The sequence below is a fragment of the Talpa occidentalis genome, unplaced genomic scaffold, assembly GCF_014898055.3.
Source record: "Talpa occidentalis isolate TD23 unplaced genomic scaffold, MPIMG_talOcc4v2.1 talOcc4.17, whole genome shotgun sequence".
Classification (NCBI taxonomy): Eukaryota; Metazoa; Chordata; class Mammalia; order Eulipotyphla; family Talpidae; genus Talpa; species Talpa occidentalis.
In genome coordinates, this window is record NW_023601754.1 from 38,579,043 (window position 1) to 38,596,965 (window position 17,923).

General features: G+C 51.8%; 1 protein-coding gene across 1 annotated transcript; it reads left to right on the forward strand.

The window, feature by feature from the left end:
- On the forward strand, window positions 1–16,189 carry USF2 (upstream transcription factor 2, c-fos interacting). Its single transcript, XM_037517968.2, has 10 exons — window positions 1–199; window positions 466–512; window positions 624–742; window positions 880–1,080; window positions 1,492–1,642; window positions 1,772–1,859; window positions 2,123–2,181; window positions 15,127–15,221; window positions 15,357–15,485; window positions 15,576–16,189. Exons 1-10 carry the CDS (start codon window positions 138–140, stop codon window positions 15,663–15,665), a joined length of 1,041 nt encoding a protein of 346 aa, XP_037373865.1. The 5' UTR covers window positions 1–137; the 3' UTR covers window positions 15,666–16,189.
- Window positions 16,190–17,923: the final 1,734 nt, after the last annotated feature.

Below are 17,923 nucleotides of genomic sequence, written 5' to 3' on the forward strand. Positions count from 1 at the left end.
CGTGTCTCCTCCGTCCCCTCCTGCCGCGCGGCGTGAGCGCCGGGCTCGGGGGCCCCCCCGGCCGCCCGCCCCCTCCCCTCCCTCCCCTCCCCTCCCCTCCCCCCGGGCCCCGCGCCCCCCCCGCCCCCGCCCCCCCCATGGACATGCTGGACCCGGGTCTGGATCCCGCTGCCTCGGCCACCGCTGCTGCCGCCGCCAGGTAAGCGCGCCCGGCCGGCCCGCGCCCCCGCGCGCCCCGCCCCGGCCCCTCGGCCCCGCGGCCGGGCCGCCATGATCCCGAGCGGCCGCGGGGCCCAGTTCAAAATGGAGGCCGCGAGGGAGGGGGGAACCCGCGCCCGGCACCCCCGGCCCCGGCCCCCGCGGCGCCCCCGACCCGGCCGGCGGGCCAGGTGGGGACGCTGCACCTGGACAAAGGGGCGGGGGCGCGGGCGGCCCTGACCCCGCTTCTCGCCGTGCTCCCCGCAGCCACGACAAGGGACCCGAGGCGGAGGAGGGCGTCGAGCTGCAGGAAGGTGAGTGCTCGCGCGTCCCGCCGGGGCGGCGGGCGGCGGCGCCCGGGCAGGGGCTGGGGGCGCCCCGGCCCGCCCCGCGCTCACCGCCCCCCTCCCCTCCGCCGACCGCAGGCGGGGACGGCCCTGGGGCGGAGGAGCAGACGGCGGTGGCCATCGCCAGCGTCCAGCAGGCGGCGTTCGGCGACCACAACATCCAGTACCAGTTCCGCACAGAGAATAATGGAGGACAGGTGAGGCTGCGGGCCGGGGCCCTGCGGGCTGGCGGAGGGCTGAGGCCGGAGGGGCGAGCGGGCGGCCGGGGAGGGGCTCGGACCTGGCCCCTGCCAAGGCCCCAGCGCCGGTCTCGTTGCTCTGCCGCCCCCTGCAGGTGACATACCGCGTAGTCCAGGTGACTGATGGTCAGCTGGACGGCCAGGGCGACACGACAGGCGCTGTCAGCGTCGTGTCTACGGCCGCCTTCGCGGGGGGGCAGCAGGCTGTGACCCAAGTGGGTGTGGATGGCGCGTCCCAGCGCCCTGGCCCCGCTGCTGCCTCTGTGCCCCCAGGTCCCGCAGCACCCTTCCCACTGGTAGGTGTCCAGCAACCCCTGGGGGAAAGAAGAGGGGACAGCGACTGTCTTGGGGAGTACCAGGGAGTGGGGCAGGTGGGACACAGATGCTGCCTTCAGACCACCTGGGGTCAGATCCCTCTTGTATAGTGAGACCTGGGGCACCCTCTTTGGAACACCATTTTTCTTCTCTGTAAAATGGATATGACGGTGACAGGAAAAAGCCTGTTAAAGGTGAAAATGAATGGACAGGTAAAGTGATTCCTGAGTACCTGTCAAGTTCCAGAGCTGTCTGAGGCAGGGCAGTGGTACACAGAGACGTTGCCAGTTCCCCCCAGAATACAATAAATGTCAAACACAGCAACAGGGGGACGGGGTGGGGAGCTCAGATGGCCAAGGGTCCATCCTACTCTGTGTCCTCCTACTCCCCAGGCTGTAATCCAAAACCCCTTCAGCAATGGCGGCAGCCCGGCAGCTGAGGCTGTCAGTGGGGAGGCACGATTTGCCTATTTCCCAGCATCCAGTGTGGGAGATACCACGGCTGTGTCCGTACAGACCACAGACCAGAGCTTGCAGGCCGGAGGTAAAGGGAGGAAGGGGCCAGGGCGGAAGGCAGGGGAGGCAACAGGCCCAGCAGGGAGGGAAGCCCCCTCCCCCCAACCAATTCTGGCTCTGCCCCCAGTTTTGGCACAATCCCCTACTTTCTCTGCAGGTCAGTTCTATGTGATGATGACACCCCAGGATGTGCTTCAGACAGGAACACAGAGGACGATCGCACCCCGGACACACCCCTATTCCCCGTACGTGCTGGAGACCTGGCCCCAGAAGCAGGGGCCCCTGGGAAGGCCTGATGGGGGGGCCGAAGGAAGGTTTTCTGCAGTGAGAGCTAGGTGGCCAGGCACTCGGTGTATTATTTGACCTGTTCCTGTTGTTCTAGTATTAGTCGAGAAAGCACCATGTCCTCGTTCTCTGCAAAAGTAATTGCTAAGTCTGACTCCATAATAAACATTTTTGCAAGTGGGACCTGAAGTAACACGTGACCATCTGTCCCCTATTCATTTAGGAAAATCGATGGAACCAGGACGCCACGGGATGAGAGGAGGAGAGCTCAGCACAATGAAGGTACAGTCACAGTGGGGCTCGTGGGCTCCCGGCACCGCCAGGCCTGGGGTGTGGTGTCATACCTGCCCGGTGTGCTATAAGCATGAGAGGTGTTTTGTAGAATGCGGGCTCAGCAGCCCACGGCATCCAGGCATTTTCAGCATGTACATACTGCATACGGATGGGACAGGTTGAAATGTCGGCTCAGAGTGCTCATCATATGGGAAAGCCAGGACTGACACAAAGCTCCATCTGACATCGAGTAGCTAAAGTCCCTCGAAGGACAGCAAAGCTGGCAAGGAGTTGGAGAGGCGTGGCAGTGCTCTGCATGCGGGCCACAGGCCTCTCTGATGTTCCAGCATCAGAGCCCCAGGGGAAGAGCCCCTGGCAGAGGAATGAGCAGATGCAAACACCCAGGCCTGAGGCGCAGCAGACTGAGAGTTTGAAGAAGAGCAGAATTCAGGAAAGGAAAAGAGGAAGTTGGTAGTTGTGGGAGGGCTGGCCCTAGGCTGGTGAGAGGGCCCCCAGGGTCTCCTGCCCTGGGATCTTTATTCTGGTTTGATGGGAAGCCTGGGGAGGGGTTCATGTCCAGAGACTAGATGGTGGGGGAGGCACTAGAGGTTAAGAAAGTGGGAGGTTCTCACAGATGTTGGGCCTGAGACAGAACAGGGCAGGAAATGGGGCAGGAGAGAAGATTCTAGGGCTGAAGAATCAGGATTCATGAGCCAGAGTTTTATGACAGTGGAGGGTTGGTTTTATGACAGTTGTGTGTGTTGGGGAAGGGGAAGTGAGTCTGGGCTGGGTTTGGGGTATGAGGAATTTGAGGTGCCTGAAATCGGCCCCTGACAGTAAGGTCTGCACTTATTGACTGGATGACCTTAGGCTGATTCTTAGTGTCTGCCCCTGTCTGGTCTGTGAAGTGGTGCTCACTGGCTCCGTGGAGGCTCACGATCAGAGTTCAGCAAGTTGAGGCTTGTGAAGCCCTCAGCTGGGTGGTGGGTCACCCTTAAGATGGCAATAAATGACTCGTAGGATACTAGCCAGCTACCTCCCCTCGTTCGCACTTCCTGCTTCCCCCTGGATTAGTCCACTCCAGTCTTTCCCATCCTACAAAAAAGCAGACCTTTTCATAACCTTTCCCTCACCTGACCTGCAGGATATTTGACCCCTTCTCCCTGTACCCTGGGCAGCCTGGCTCATTTCTCTACCAAAACAGCTCTATAAGGTCACCCATGGCGACCTCATTGCCAAATCCACTGGCACTCCAAGTATCTGACCCTGCCTAGTCCCCTCTTTTCTGGAATGTTCCCTTTTCTCTACTGACTCTGATTATGTTCTTTGCTGCTGTCCTGCCTGCTCCTTGCAGCAGGACTTCTGCTGCCCACTCTAGGAAGCGTGCTGTGAAAGCTCTCCATCGCCATGACTGGCCCCTGGAGGTTTGGAATGAGCAGGGCAGAGGGGAGGCAAGTTTGGGCACATTCCCCTGGTGATTCTTCAGTTGGCCAAGGTTGGGGGACTGCTTTGGCTTTTGCTATTTCTTAAGGTCCGGCCTGTTCTTCTGTCGGCCTCAGGAGAGTGAAGTATCAGGCCTGGGGTGATCGTCACTATCCTCACACCACTAACCCCAGTTGTGGGTGTTTATAATTTCTCTGGATTGGGAGGCCGCCTGGGTTTCTCCAGAAGAGAGTTTGTGACTCCAGAGAGGTGGGAACTGCGCCTTGTCAACCCAGGGCTGTCTCTGCGCAGGTGCTTCTCCCCTGGGCTCCGCTCTTTCTGTGAGCTGCCCTTTCAAAGCCCCCATTTCTGGAGGTCCTTGAGACTCCTCGGACTCACCTTGTCCAAAACAGCCTGCTCTCTCCCCTTCCCCAAAGGCTCCCGGGCAACATTTCTTTTTCCAGGGCCGCAAAAGCCTTCCTTGTGTCAGTTCCCCAAGCCAGAAAGGAAAGCCAGCCGCTTTGCACCCAGCCTGCTGCTTCGCATCTGCAGCCCTGAGACTCTGTGCAGAAGTCACCTTCGAATCGGCTGCTTTCTCCTTTTTCCTTCTTTCCCACCATTTCTTGCTTCCGCAGAAACCTATCTGGGCCACAAACTCCGATGCCTGCAGGGGCCCTAGGGAGCAAGGACACTGGTCTGTTTTTGTTTGTTATTAAAGATGCTTGTGTGGTTTTTATTCTCCTTTTCTTTTTTGAAGGGAAAAACAACCAAAACCCCCAAATATCCTCCATTGTTCCTTAAATGCACTTAATGCTCTGTCTCCCTTCTCACCCCTGGCTCCCCCCATAACCTCAGTTCCTTTATCTGTGTCCACTAGTTTCAAATTATTTGCTTTGTGTCCGTTTGTCTACTTTGTTTCCTTCTATCACTTATAAATGTGAAGTCACTCTCTTTGGGGCTAGCTTTGCTTTGGATAATCCCCTCTAGCTCCTTCCCTGTGAATACCATTTCCTCTTTCCTTATGGCCAAGTGGTACTCTGTCGTGGGTAGACCACCTCTTCCCGATCCAGTCCTCTGTCGTGGACGTGGGTCATTCCCATGTCCTTGCTATTATTGATAATGCAGTAAACATTGTGGAGTGCGTAATATTTTGCGCTGGTGATTCCATGTGTGGACAGATGAAATGTGGCATCGGATACCATGGATGACACATAGGTACCAAGTAGGATTGTATGGTATGTCACATTTTTCACTTCCCTTTTGGAATATTTTCCTTAACTAGTTGAGGGCTTTATTTAACTCACTGAAGCAATAGTTTAAAAAAGCGGATGGAAACGGTTTTATCAACTGGGAAAACTTGGGTGTTTTTTTTTTTTCAGTTAAGCTTTTAGCTTTTTTAATGCTCAAAAATATTGAGATCTGTGGGTATGAAGAAAATTCAGTGAAGGATATGAACACATCTGGTGATTAGGTAAGCATCTAGCTTATCGATACACATTCCCGTTTCCAAAATTGCACATGCCTTTGAAATACCAAGAATTTCTCGGTTGTCTCCATAAGCCCCGGAAATACAGCTCAGTAACCAGGGAAGCACTGGACTCACCCCCTGGTGGAAGGGGACTGAGGTTAGTGACTAATGACATGAGACCAGGATCCTGAGGGGACAAAACTACTTGCAAATTAAGTCTAGAGAGAGCGGCAGAGGAATGGCTGCAAGTTCTGTCCTAAGATGTTCCGATTGTAATTGTTCTATTAAAAGCAAGGAAGTTCCCAAGTGGGGATTCCTGAACCCCAGAGGTTCAGGGAGGAAGTCTCTCCCTTTTTCACTTCTTAACATAGAGCCACGCCGCTTTCCTCAAGGGATCGCACCAACTTACATTCCCACCAACAACGTCAGGGTTCTTTCTCCACGTTACCACCAGCACTTCTTGTTGGCGGTCTTTTGATTTATGCTGTTCTCACGGGTACGAGACAATATCTGATTGTAGTTTGGATTTACGTTTCCCTGGTGAGACATGATGACCAACACTTCCTGTTTATCTGTTGGTTTTCTGGAAAATTGTCTATGCAAACCTACTGCCTATATTTTAGTGACTGGCTTGTTTTTTATTATTCAGTTGGATGAGTCCTTTGTATACCTTGGCTGTTAACCCATTATCCGTTATGTGATGTCTGTGTATCTGCTCTTACTTAGTAGGATGGCTTTCAAATCTGCTGGTATTTTCTTTCTCTGTAAAACTCTTAATTTGACATTATCCCAATTGTTTGCGTTTGGTTTTACTTCATTTTAGGACTACAGTCCCCAAAGATGCCTTTATCTTTGATATCTTTGATGCTTTTTTTTCTTTGCATCTTACAGTTTCAGGTCTTATATCTAAGTCTTTAGTCCATTTTGAATTCATTATTGTGTTCAGAGTTAAAGCGTGCTCCAACTTCATTCTTTTCCAATCACTTTCCCCAGCACTGTGTGTGTGTGTGTACAGGGCTCCTAACTCGTCGCAGAACAGATATTGATACATGCATGGATTTATTTCTACGCCATCCCTTCTGTTCCATTGATCTGTGAGTCTGTTTTTATTTCAGCACCAGCTTGTTTTAATCACTGTTGCTTCATAATATAACTTAAGATCAGGTAACATGATCCCCCAGTTTTCTTTCTTCTGAGAAATGTATCCAGCGTTGCTTACAGTTCTATACACATTTTAGGATTTCTTATTCTATTTCCTTAAGGAATGTAATTGGAATTTTAACGGGGAAGGCATTAAATCTGTATGTCTCTTGCGGTAAAATAAAACGGTCATTTGACTATTAGCTATCGCTGCCCATGAATATAGATTATCCTTCTTTTTACGTGTTGTTCTGTCTTCCAATGCACGGTGCCTTTGACTTTCCCCTGTAGAAAGCCTCAACCAACTTGATCAAGTTTATTCCTACCTATTTGATTCTTTTTTTTTTTTTTTGAAGATTTATTTATTTATACAAGCACTGGGTACAGTCAGAGTACAGGAGGGTGAGAGAATTCACCAGAGCCAGAGGGGAGAGCAGAGCAGGCAGACTGATGAAGTACACTGCTGAGGGGAGCAGCGGGCGGCAGGAGAGGTCTGTGCGCCATGTGGGACCTTCGCCCCATGGCCGGGCATCAAATCGGAGCTGCAGAGGCTGCTGGCAGCTTCGCAACCCAGCGCTCAACCGCTGCGCCACCAGGGGAAGCCCCCTAGTTGATTCTTTTTGATGCGAGTATCAATGGAATTGTTTTCTTCATTTTTCTTCTCATGATTTGTGGATAGACATGCAGCAGATTTTTGTGTGTTAATTTTGTAGCCTGCCACTTTATGGAACCATTTGTTGTTTCTAGTAGCTTTCTGGTGGAGTTTCGAGGGTTTTCTATATATAACACATCTGCAAATAGTGGTAGTTTTACTTCTTCTTTTCCAGCCTGAATTCCTTTTAGCTCCTGTTGTCAGACTGTTAAAACCTTTCAAAAAGGAAGTGGTGATAGTGGGCATCCTCAATTTGTTCCCAATCTTAGAGGGAAAGCTTTCAGTTTCTCGCTGTTAAATACGATATCAGCTTAGGTTTGTGATGCGTGGTCTTTATTTTGCTGAGGTAGCTTCTTTCTATTCCCATTTTGTTAAGACTTTTTATCATAATTAGGTGCTGTATCTTTTTATGCTTTTTGTCTTTTGTCCTTTTGTTGATGTGATACTACATCAACTGATTTGCATATGTAAACCGTCCTTGCATCCCTGGGATAAACCCCCCTTGGTCATGGTGTATGATCTTTATAATGTATTATTGAATTTTATTTGCTACTATTTTTGTTGAGCATTTTCATATCTGTAGTCATCAGAGATATTAGCCTGTAGTTTTCTTCTTTTGTGTTAGGTGCTTGCCTGGCATTGGGGTGTGTTGGTCATAGAGTGTATTAGGAAGTATTCCCTTGTCTTCCATTTTTGGGACGAGTTTGAGTAAAATGGACCTAAATTCTTTAAAGGTTTGGTAGAATTCAGTTATAAAGCATCTGGTCATAAACTTACCTTTAAAGAGATTTCTGAGTGCTGCATTAATTTCCATAATTGTGATTGGTCTACTCAACTTTTCTGTTTATTCTTGGCTCATCTTAGTCACCTGTATTGTTCAAAAAATGTATCCATTTCTTCAAGATTATCAAACTTGTTCACATATACTTGTTGGTGGTAATCTCTCATCCTCTGTATTTTTACGGTGTCGGCAATCTCCTTTTTTAGTTCTATTTCTGTTTATAGTTTTCTCGCCCCCTTTCTTTGCAAGCCTAGCTTAGACATTGTTGATTTTGTTTATCTTCTCAAAGAACTAACTCTTGGTTTGCTTGATCTCTTGTATGGTCTTTCTGATTTCTATTTCATTTATTTCTAATTTTTATTATTTCCTTCCAGTTTTGTTTGCTGTTCGTTTTCAAGCTGTCTAGGTGTGACATTAAATTGTTTGTCTGACCTTTTCTTGTTTGATGTAGGCTGTATTGCAATTAACTATTCTTTTTTTTTTTAATTTTTTAAAAAGATTTATTTATGCATACAAGAATGGGGTACAGGCCAGAGGTGTGGGCGGTGAGAGGCTCCACAAGAGACAGAGTGGGGAACAGAAACAGGCAGATCTACTGAAATACACTGCTGAGGGGAGCAGTGGGCGAGTCAGGAGAGGTCTGCTGCACCATGTGGGTTGCTCCCTGGCCAGGGATTGAACTCGTGCTGCAGTGGCTGCCGGTAGCGTCATAGGTTGTGTCTTAACTTCTTGTACCATCAGGGAGGCCCCCTAACTTCCCTTTTATTACTGTTTTTGTGTCTCATAGATTCTGATAACTTTTGTCTTTATCTTCATTAGTCTCCGGTATTTTGTTAGTTTTTTCTTTAATTTCCTCTTTGACTCAGTGGTTATCAAACAGCATGTTATAAAAATACTCAGTATGATTTTCATCTTCATAACTTTATTGACATTTGACTTATGCCCAGACATATGGTTTATTCTTAAGAATGTTCCATGTGTACTTGAAAAAAAAATGCATATTCTACTGTTTTTAGGAGGAATATTCTCTAGATGTCTATTAAGTCCATCTGGTCTCCCTCATCATTGAAGACTAGTGTTGTCTTATTTATTCTTTGTCTTACTGCTCTGTCTGTAATTATCAGAGGAGTGTTAAGATCCCCATTATTACTGTCTCTTTAGTTCTTTTAGTAATTGCCTTATGTATCTTGATGTTGCATTATGTGCTGCATATATATTTATAAATGTTTTGTCTTCTTTGTTGCATCAGGTTCTTAATCGTGATATAATATATATCACGTATATAATATATACTTTTTTACCGGGAATCTGTTTTATCTGATAAAAGTTGAGCTGTTTCTGCCCTTTTTGAAATTACCATTTGCTTTAGAATTGTCTTCTGGTCTTTTAATTTCAGCCTGAGGTTGTCTTTAGTAGTTTTGTGAGTTTCCTATAAACAGCAAAAGTTTTGGACTTTGTTTTATGATCTCTTCAGTCACTCTCTGCCTTTTAATTGGTGAATTCAAGTCATTTAGATTTAAGGTGGTTATTTAAATACAGGTATTACCATTTTATTTGGTCTTGGGGATGTTTTTATAGTTTGTCTTGGTTTTCCTCTTTCTTTTCACTTATGTTTTGAAAACTTATGTTTTTGAGTTTCATTTCCATTGTCATGTATTTTTGTTTGTTTTTGCATAGAAGAACTGGGGTACAGACCAGAGGTGTGGAAGGTGGGAGATGGGTGAGAGGATTCACCACAGACAGAGTGGGTAGCAGAACAGGTGGATCCGCTGAAGTACACTGCTGAGGGGAGCACCGGGCGAGACAGGAGAGGTCTGCTGTGCCATGTGGGTATCTCCCTGGCCGGGGATCAAACTCAGGCCACAGTGGCTGGCGATAGCTTGATAGCACTGAGACTTAACCCATAGGCCACTGGGGAGGCCCTGCTAGGGATTTTCATTGTTGTTGTTGAGGCCGTGCTGAGGCTTGTGTGTGATGGTCTAGACTTGTGACGTGCTGAACAGTCTGATCTCACACTTGCTACAGTGATCCACATTTTTACTCTCTTCCTCTGTATTCTAGATAAAATTTCTGTTATTCTGTAATAGTCCCTTTAGTCTTTCTTTTTTTTTTTTTTTTTTTTTTTTTAATAGAGGCATGTTTTCTTTCTTTCTTTCTTTATTTGTTTGTTTTCATTTATACATGCACTGGGTACAGTCAGAAGCGCGGGAGGGTGAGAGAATTCACCAGAGCCAGAGCGGGGAGCAGAGCAGGCAGAAGGACCGAAGTACACTGCTGAGGGGAGCAGCGGGCGGCAGGAGAGGTCTGCGCGCCATGTGGGACCCTCCTCCCGTGGCCGGGGAGCAGCCGGGGAGCAGCCGGGGATCGAACCGGCACCACAGAGGCTGCGGGCAGCTTCGCAAGCCAGCGCTCAACCGCTGCGCCACCGGGGAGGCCCTCCCTTTAGTCTTTCTTTTGAGACTTGCTTAGTGGTAATATATTCTTTCCATGTTTGTTTTTCTGTAAAGCTCTTTAATCCCTCCTTCGGTTCTGAATAATAATTTGGCTTTATAAAGTATTCTTAGTTGGCGTTAAATGCAATTTGAAGACTTTTCCTGCCTCTCCCTTCTTGCCTGCAAGGTCTCCAGTCATCTGTGGATAGCCTTACCCCTTGTGTGCAACTCTTTTTTTCCTCTCTTGAATGCTTTTAATATTTTTTTTCTTATCACTAGTTTTTAGCAGCTTGATTATAATATGTCTTGGGGTGTGTCTAATTGGATTTATTTTGTTTGGAACTTTTGGATCAGGATATCTGTTTCCCAGGTTAGGGAGATTCTCATCTATTATTTCTTTAAATACATGTTCTGTGACTTTCTCCCTCTTATCTCCTTCTGGGGCCCCTGTGATTCAGAGAGTGTTTCTCTTTCAGTTGTCCCAGAAAGAGCTCCAACGGTTTCATGCTTTTTGATTCTGTTTTCTCCTTGCTGGTTTGTGTGTCTGTTTTCCCCTGTTGTGCATTCAGGCTCAGCGGTTCCATCAGCTACTTGTGCTTGTCAGATAGTCAGGACTTGGATTGTACTTTTTAGTTCAGCTGTGGAATTCTTTAAGCCCTTTATTTCCATTGGAAGCATTGTCCTCTTCTCTCTCTCCTTGTGTTCCTCCTTTTGATTTTCAGTTGTATTTCTTATTTTAATAAATACACTTAGGACTGTTGCCTTCCACTTCTCATCTGCTAAATTGTGTAGTTACGCTGGACTGGGGCTTTTCTCGGGGCTTTTTGGTCCCATCCTCTGTGATAGAGCCCTGTCTTTCCATTTTTAGATTTTTATGGCTTGAGCTTCAGGGTAAGCTTTTTTGTCTGACCTGACATTAAGTGTTGAGCTTACGTTAAGTTTTTGGGCTGTTTACTGGGATCCTTGGGTGTCTCTTGCTTTATGAACCGACCCCTCTGGCCCTGTTGGGATGACCCGATCTCTAGTGCTGGCTGGGGATAGGACATAGCAACCAGGGCGCCCGCGAGGTCCCAACTAGGGAGTTTCAAGACTGGAAGTTTCCTGAGGTGCCGTGGATCCCAGGGAGGGTAGGCATCTACAGCCACACGCTCCCCTGGGCTAGTCCCTCAGGCCCAGTGTCCCGAATAACCTCAGACTAGCACCAGCGTCTCCCCAGTGAGTCAACTCTGGTACTCGGGTTCTGCCACCAAGTCTCCTTGGCCCCCACTGGGGTGTGGAGAGGGGCAGAGGCATCTGGGGCTGCTGTCCAGGCCTGACCACAGACGGGTGGGACGGGGCGCATGCGTGTTGCAGGGTTTGCACTTTCCCCGTCCACGACTGCCACACCTGTCAACCCCCTTTCAGTGGTTGTAGTACCAGGACGGGGGTACAGTCGGAGAAGACTTGGCTGTTGCCTTTGCCCTTCAAATACAGAGCCTTGCCCTAGGTGCCTGCTTATGCAGCCAGGGCCCAGATGGTGGTTATCTCAGCTTTGGCCCTAGGCTGGAGGACAGGCAGGTGTTTTGCATAACATAGCAGCCACGCTGTGGCTTGAACCAAGCTGGAGCCCACTGTCCCTTTGCTCTCGGGCACCCAGGTCCGGCTGCGCTCCAGCACCCCATTTAGCATGGAGGTGTTTCTCTTCTGGCCCTGCTTGCCTGACTGCTCTCTGGCAGTCTGGCTTCTGCTTTGCCGCCATCGTCCCCCAACTTTCTTCCACAGTTCCATCAAGGGTCTCTACTCCCCAACTCCTGGGGCTCTCCGAGGTGGAGCCCTGCCCTGTGCTCTCTCTCCATGCACCCCGTCTCCAGCCCAGTCACTACGCAGCCCTCTCACCTTGCGGCCTTACAAACATTCTTAGCACTTACATTTCAGTTTTTTCCTGCCTCTCTGCCGCGTCCCTTTTCTTGATGCACACGACAATGGCGCCCCCTCTCCCAGGGAAGCCACATCCCTGCTTGTTGTGGGGGTTCGGGCAGGGGAGCAGGGAAGCGTGCCTGCCTCATGCCTCTTCCGTCGTGCTGGGCTGGGGATTGCTCTTTCTACTTCATTTCACCTCTTACTAATTCATTCCTTCTGCTTGCTCTGGGTTTAATTTGCTGGGGTCCCCCCTCCAGCCTTTAAAGGTTTTTTTTCCTACTATTGTTAGGGGGAAAAGGATGTCCTAAATAACGCTATCAACCTTGATAGTTGTGTATTTTACTCTGACACAGCTTCAGCTATATCTCCTTTGAATATGCTGTGTTTTCATTATCTATCACTCATTTCAAAATATTTCCCTTGTGATTTCTTCATTGACTCATAGGTTATTTAGAACTGTGTTGCTTCATTTCCAAATATTTGTGGGTTTTCCCAGTATCTTTGTATTAGGGATTTTGAATTTAGCTCTGTGCGGTAAGAAAGCATGCTGTATGTCACTCGGTCCTCTGGAATTAGTGAGGATGATTTTATGGCCCCGGATAGGGTCTGTTTGGTGAAAGTCCGCGTGTTTGTGGCAAGAACACGACCAGCTGTGAATTGAGCGCCCCCTCGGTAGCAGCAAGGTCAAGTGGGTCGACAGCGTTCAGGTTTTGTGTCCTATTTTTTTGTCTATGTGCTCTATCAATTACTGCCTCTGTATTTGTGATGTTGTCCACTTTTCCCTTCAGTCCTGGCAACTTTTGCTTCAGAATTGTGTGTTAAGTGTGGTATGGCTGTAATCAAAGCCCTTCTGTGCATGGAAGTAGCCTTGGTCTGTCTGGCCTGCCTGAGTCACAGGCCTGCCCACATTGTCCCCTGCTAATAATGGGCCCCAGACTCCAGGGGCCCTAGAGGAAAACGGGGCATGCAAGATCTTCCCAACCTGTTTTTACCACCTTTTCTTACCACCCACCTCAAATAATTCCATGTCATCATTTCTGAGATCTTGTCCGCTGAAGCTGCCCCCCGCCGACACTAGCCCAGGTGTTTCCTTTTGGAATCTAAAGAGACACCCCACCCCACTCGCCTGCAGGAGCCACCATTCCCCCCTGGTGTCTCCATGCACTTGGTGCAGTCTTCAGCTGCAACACGTGTCCCGTGGCATCGTGTCACAGGCTGTTGACAGCTGTCTCCCGACAGCTTTGCTTTAATAGAGGAAAGTGGGAGAAATCTGCAAACCTGGATTTCCCAAGCCAAATCTTCCTTTAGCTTGCCCTCCCTGGCTTTGAAGGTGGGGTTCGTGTTGTTCCTGGGTGACCCAGTGCCCTGTGGGACCAGGCCCTGATGATTGAGTCCAGCATGGACTCTGGCTTCACAGAGGACCCTGCACACAGTAGGGCAGGCAGTGAGTTTTTAAGACATAAATGCCAGTGGGAGATGTGCCACACCCCTGCCCCCGGTGACTTCACATCCGCAGTCACAGCACAGGGCCCAGCGCTGGCCTCTGCAAGGGTGGGGAAGGACCCAGAAAGCTACCTCTGAGGACACCCGCAGTTGAGTCCTCAGGAAGGGAATGCACTGCCGAGAGTGTGGTGGGTGGCTTGGCAGGCCTTGGCTAGACCCTCAGCTCTGCTGCTGCTTTTGGGCCCCGCATCCCCAGGAAGGGCAGACATGGCTGTCCTGCATGGGCAGCTGCAGTTCCCTGTGGTTGTGATGGGGTCTAGGTATTGAGCCCTCACTGCCCCCAGGGCTGCCTCCATTTTTACCATGGAACTGGGGAGGTTTCGGTGCAAAGAGGAAAGCAAGGGAGGAAGAGGAGCCGGGAGGAGAGAGCACATAGGAGGGTGTTGACACCCAGGCCAAAGTGGGGCTGCTGGAGGGAGGTGGAGAGAGGCTGGCTGAGAAGAGTGGGTGACACCGAGTGCCAGGAGAAGATCGTGCGCTTGGCCTGTTGTCGCCAGATCTGTTCTTTGACAGAACAGCAGCGTGAGGAGGCGGTACTGACCAGAGGAGGTGCTCCTGGCCCACCCCTCCTTTCGCACTCTCAGCCCCCTCCCCTGGTCTCCTGTCATTGAGAAAGTACCCCCTTGCTACCCCCAGGTCCCACCTACAGGCCCAAGCCGCCCTCCACACACACCATCTGCGTTTGTCCCTGAGCTGTCCCTGCAGGGGTGAGGGTATGTGGGTGAGAGCTGGGGCTTACTTAGCTCTCCCACCAGCTTCGTACCGTGCTTGGAAGGAAGGAAGGACCGGGCCAGCTTTGCTTCATCATGCCCTGAACCGGGCGTCCTAGACTGCGTGGCAGGCAGACCCCAGAAGCTGCTGGGAGGTCATGGCGTGGCCTCCTGGGAGGCCAGAGAAGGCACATGTCCTGTCTGACTCAGCTGACAGTTTGAATGCGATTGTGGTGATTTATGAAATCAAATATTTGGATTTCTCAAGTGAAATCTTCCACTCATTTGCCAGTCTTGGCCATCCAGATAGGGTTCGTGGTGTTCCTGGGTGACCTGATGCCCTGTGGGGCCAGCCCCTGAGAGCCCAGGGCTGCTGTGCAGCTGGGACTTCTGTGGAGCCCAGGAGAAGGGTTTTTAGCAGGGCCGAGCATGGTTTCAAAGATGAAGGAAAGACGGAATCACGAGTCCAAAGCTTTGGGGAGCCTGGAGGACTCGGGAGCACCGCAGGCAGGGGCTGGGGGGACTGTGTAGGCGCTGGGGGGACTGTGTAGGGGCTCTGAAAGTGCGCTGGCCCATTCCACACACCCCCTTAGCCATGGCTGTTTTACAAAAGATGCCAATTATGAAATTTCCTAATTTTTAAGTGTTGACTCAAATTTTGAAAAATGTGGAGAGCAGGCAAACAAAATGAACCCAGAGCCCCTGCTGTTGGCTCCGCGTCAAAGGTCCGGTGGCCCTGCCGGTGAGGCTTTCTTTGCCCCTCCCGAGAAGTGGGGTGCATCGGGCTGACAACGCCGCCCGCCTACACGTCTGGCCCCTGCGCTCGCTGGCCGTGTGGCTTGGGCGGGGCCGCAGGGCCCGCAGCCCGGGCGGGCGCGGAGGAGGCCGCCGGCCCAGCACACCGCAGGCCCCTCACCACGGCGTGGTTCTTGCCGTTCCTCCTGCAGTGGAGCGGAGGCGGAGGGACAAGATCAACAACTGGATCGTCCAGCTTTCAAAAATCATTCCAGATTGTAATGCAGACAATAGCAAGACGGGAGCGGTGAGTGTCCCCCGCCTGCCCCCTCAGGCCCCAGCTTCCGGGGAGCCCAGTCCCCAGCACCTCCCGGAAGGTCGGGCTGACGGCCGGGCCGGGCTGAGGTGCGGGGCTCCCCTTGACGCCCTCACCCACCCGCAGAGCAAAGGCGGGATCCTGTCCAAGGCCTGCGACTACATCCGGGAGCTGCGCCAGACGAACCAGCGCATGCAGGAGACCTTCAAGGAGGCCGAGCGGCTGCAGATGGACAATGAGCTCCTGAGGCAGCAGGTGCGTGCCGCCCCGGGGGCGGGGGGGGGGGGGCGGGAGCCCCAGGGTGCGGGGAGCCAGCCCCTGGCTCATGTCCTGTCGTGTCTGCAGATCGAGGAGCTGAAGAACGAGAACGCGGTGCTCCGCGCCCAGCTGCAGCAGCACAACCTGGAGATGGTGGGCGAGAGCGCCCGGCAGTGACGCCCGCCGCGGGGCCTCGCCTCCGCCGCCCCTTCCCCAGCCCTTAGCACAGAGAGGGACAGACGCCCCTCCCCCAGCTGCGTTTTTTTATAGTAGATTTTTAACAAAAAAGGGGAGAAATAATGCATTTCTGTGGATCAGCTCCCACCACTCTCCTCAACTTGGAAACGAGACCCTCCCTCCCCGGTCTGTCTGTCTCCCCTCCCCGGTCCCCACGAAGCCCCCGCACTTCTAGTGATCCCTCCCGAGGGAGGAGGACCGAGGCCCTGCCACATCCGCTGCCTCTGTGGTCCCTAGAGGTGCTGAGCCAGAGTGCTCACGGAAGAAGGGGAGCCTTTGGGGGGCCGTCCCGGGGCCTGGACCTGTGCAGGGAGGCCATGGCCCATCCCACCTCTTGTTTCTGGATCCCTGCTCCCTTTGGGTGTGTGTGTGTGTTTTCATTTTCTTTATGGAAAAATGGACAAAAAAATAGAGAAAGTGAGAGAGAGGTATTTAACTGCAATAAACTGGCCCCATGTGGCCCCGCCTTGTCTGTGCGTGTATCTGTTCCTCTCGGTGCGGGGAGGGGTTCGGAGTCCCTGCTGAGTTCGATGAGGCCGGCCTTGAGCTGTGAGTCTGTGGCTGTGCACCAGTCCTGCCATCTTGCTCTGCCTGTGCCATCCGTTGGATGGATGGAAGAATAAGGAACGAATATCCCCCGTGAGGCCGAGGCGTGCCTGTGTGGTGTGGGGCAGAGAGGCGCTGGGGTCAAGGCCACGTCCTGTGTGTTTGGAGGAGAGGCTGGGGTCTCCTGTGTCACCAGGTCTTAAAAACAGATCTGGCTTCTGGCTCTACCCTTGTGGGCTGAAGCCCTCCCCCCGGCGCCAGCCAATGGTGGGGCCTGGCCTTGAGCCCCCCACCCCCAGGGAGGGCAGATGGCCAGGAAGCCAGGCTTGGCCCGTCAGCCTGTCGCCTCGCGCTGTGCCTCTGGCGCCTGTGCTGTGACCCCTGCCCCTGACTGATGATGAAACCTGGCTGAGCGGAGATGCAGTGATGCCCGCCCGGCACTGCTGGGGGATGCTGCGGCCCCCATGGGTGCCCACACGACCCTTCACTGCATCCTGCAGTCCTGAGTCCTCCATCGACTCTCAGATCTAGGCCTGCCGGTCCAGTCGCCTTGCCCAGGTCTCTGCCCTGTGCCCACCCCACGTGGCCCCAGCCGTCTCTTCCTTTCCTTTGAGAGCCGTCTCCTGAGGAGATCCCTCTGGGGCCATCTTTGAAGTGAGTGCAGCATGCAGGGGAAAAGCCGTGTAGCCTTCACTTCCAGGCTCCACACAATCCCTTCCTCCCATTTTTTGGTTTTGAGTGGGTCTTGGCAGTGGTTCCGGCAGAAAGAAGTGTTTGTTCCTTGTCAAGCATTGCCAGCCTCCTGAGTTAGGGTTGACGTGGGATGATACCCCATCTCTGGATCAAGGTATGTGGGTCCACTAGGCCTAAGGTGTTTCTTGTAGTGGGAAGTAGTGGGAGTGGTCACCTTAGGCATTCTTGTTTCCTCTCCCCATGCAGCTGGGGAACCAGCTCTCCAAAAAATAGCCCTTGGTAGTGTTGGCCATTGCCTGTGGTGTAAATCCTCCATGTGGCTGGCTTTGAGTGCAGCCTGCTCCACTGAGCTCCAGTGAGCAGCGCCTAAGACACAGCTCTGTACCCTCCTGCATTGGTGGGTGGCAGGACAATCTGTGTGTTGAGACCTTCAGTCAAGGGCATCCCTGGTGGTACAAGGGGTTAAGCACAGTACTGTGAAGGTATCCACAGCCTCTGTAGCACGAGTTTGATCCCCGGCCAGCCAGGGAGATACCCACATGGCACAGTAGACCTCTCCTGTGTCGCTACTGCTCCCCTCAGCAGTGTATTTCAGTCAGTCTGCCTGTTCTGCTCCCCACTGTCTCTGGTGAATCCTCTCACCCCCACACCCCTGGCACCTCTGGCCTACACCCCGGTTCTTGTATGCATAAATAATTAATTCTTTAAAAAAATAAGACCTCCAGTCAGGCTGGAATGGCATTTCAGCCTCTTGGTGGGTTTGGGCACAGCCCCAATCTACCTTCAGTTGGTCTCTGAAACGAAGAAAATAAGTCTCAGTGGGCATAGTGGGCTCCTAGGAAGGGAGCAGGAGCTGGGAGGCCAGGTCTCAGGTCAGGACCACTGGGGGCCCCTTAACACAGAGCAGAGCCCAGGATGGGGTGGGCCGGAGCTGCTTGGAGGCCAGGTAGCACCTGTAA

Excerpts from the sequence above, each read along its gene's own strand:
- USF2 (XM_037517968.2), top strand. The coding sequence starts at position 138 with ATGGACATGCTGGACCCGGGTCTGGATCCCGCTGCCTCGGCCACCGCT. Across the intron at positions 513-623 it reads GGGCGTCGAGCTGCAGGAAG|GCGGGGACGGCCCTGGGGCG; the intron begins GTGAGTGCTCGC and ends CGCCGACCGCAG. Across the intron at positions 15,222-15,356 it reads ACAATAGCAAGACGGGAGCG|AGCAAAGGCGGGATCCTGTC; the intron begins GTGAGTGTCCCC and ends ACCCACCCGCAG.